This window comes from Lactuca serriola, chromosome 4, assembly GCF_051521515.1.
Source record: "Lactuca serriola cultivar US96UC23 chromosome 4, Lser_US96UC23_V15, whole genome shotgun sequence".
Taxonomy (NCBI): Eukaryota; Viridiplantae; Streptophyta; class Magnoliopsida; order Asterales; family Asteraceae; genus Lactuca; species Lactuca serriola.
The window spans coordinates 371,175,345-371,176,608 of record NC_136411.1 but is presented as its reverse complement, the minus strand read 5'-3'; the positions used below and the strand labels follow the sequence as shown (position 1 = coordinate 371,176,608).

The 1,264-nt window shown below is 40.0% G+C and overlaps 1 protein-coding gene across 1 annotated transcript; it reads right to left on the bottom strand.

Moving 5' to 3' along the window:
• Positions 1-214: 214 nt before the first annotated feature.
• On the bottom strand, positions 215-781 carry LOC145099769 (uncharacterized). Its single transcript, XM_079037278.1, has one exon. It carries the CDS (start codon positions 779-781, stop codon positions 215-217), a length of 567 nt encoding a protein of 188 aa, XP_078893404.1.
• Positions 782-1,264: the final 483 nt, after the last annotated feature.

Genomic DNA, 1,264 nt, shown 5'->3' with positions numbered 1-1,264 from the left:
GTTTCGTAAAGATAGAGGCACCGCTAATCTAGTCAAGTAGGTCATCAAGTCGAGGAATTGGAAATATATACCTCACCGTGATCTTATTTATGGCGCGACAATCAACACACATACGCCAAGTACCATCCTTTTTAGGAGTCAACAAAGCAGGAACAGCACACGGGCTCATGCTCTCCCGAACATGACCTTTTGAAATCAAATCCTCCACCTGTCGTCACAACTCCTCATGCTCCCCGGGACTCATTCTGTAATGTGGCCTATTAGGCAACTGAGCTCCTGGTTGTAAATCAATATGATGTTGGATGTCACGTAAAGGTGGCAAACCATCAGGTAATTCATTAGGGAAAACATCAGCGAATTCCTTGAGCAGAGGAACCATAGCCTCAGGAATTTCAACCTCCTTAGCGACTTCCTTCCCGAGCAATACAAAAATTTCACCTTCCGCCTCCAACTTGTCCTCAAACTGATTAAGAGTTAGTAGAGTACCTGAAGGTCTCGGAACTGGCTCATTTGGCTTACTGGGAACCAATGTTATCTTCACACCACCAAACAAGAAACTGTAAGTGTTAGTCCGCCCGTTATGATCTATGTTACGATCATACTCCCAAGCTCTGCCCAACAACAAATGACATGCATCCATAGCAACCACATCACACCACACATCATCTTTATACGTGGTACCAACAGAAAATTGAACAAGGGCTCGTTTAGATACAGTGACCTCGCCACCCTTCTTAAGCCACTGTAGCTTGTAAGGCTTAGGGCGATTTTCTGTTTTCATAGCCAACTTTTGAACTGCTTCTTCAGATATATTGTTAATAGGCTGGGACTACTAAAGTCTGTTAAAAATTCATAGTTTCTTTATTCGACGTCGGTTTTCGTTTGTCTTTGTATCATTTTATTACTAATGTGGAGATTTTCAACTTCCGTTTAGGTGGCGATAGCTAAATAACACTCAATCTTCAATTCGAGTTTTTAGCCCTCTACTACTGTTACGAAACTTAGGAAATTCGTAACTTCTTCATATGAGGTCGAATTTGGGGGATCTTTTTATGCACGCTTACCATTTAACGAAATCTATGAATTTTGTTTAGATACTTAAGGCTAAAATGCATTCTATTGAGATTTCACTTTTTACGTTAAATAACATTTTCACGGTGTGTCGTAAATATATGAGTGGTTATAATTTCTTCAATATAACCCGGTTTTGAACATTCTTTATGTATTTGGAAACCTTGGCACGATATCTAATATTTGATGCATC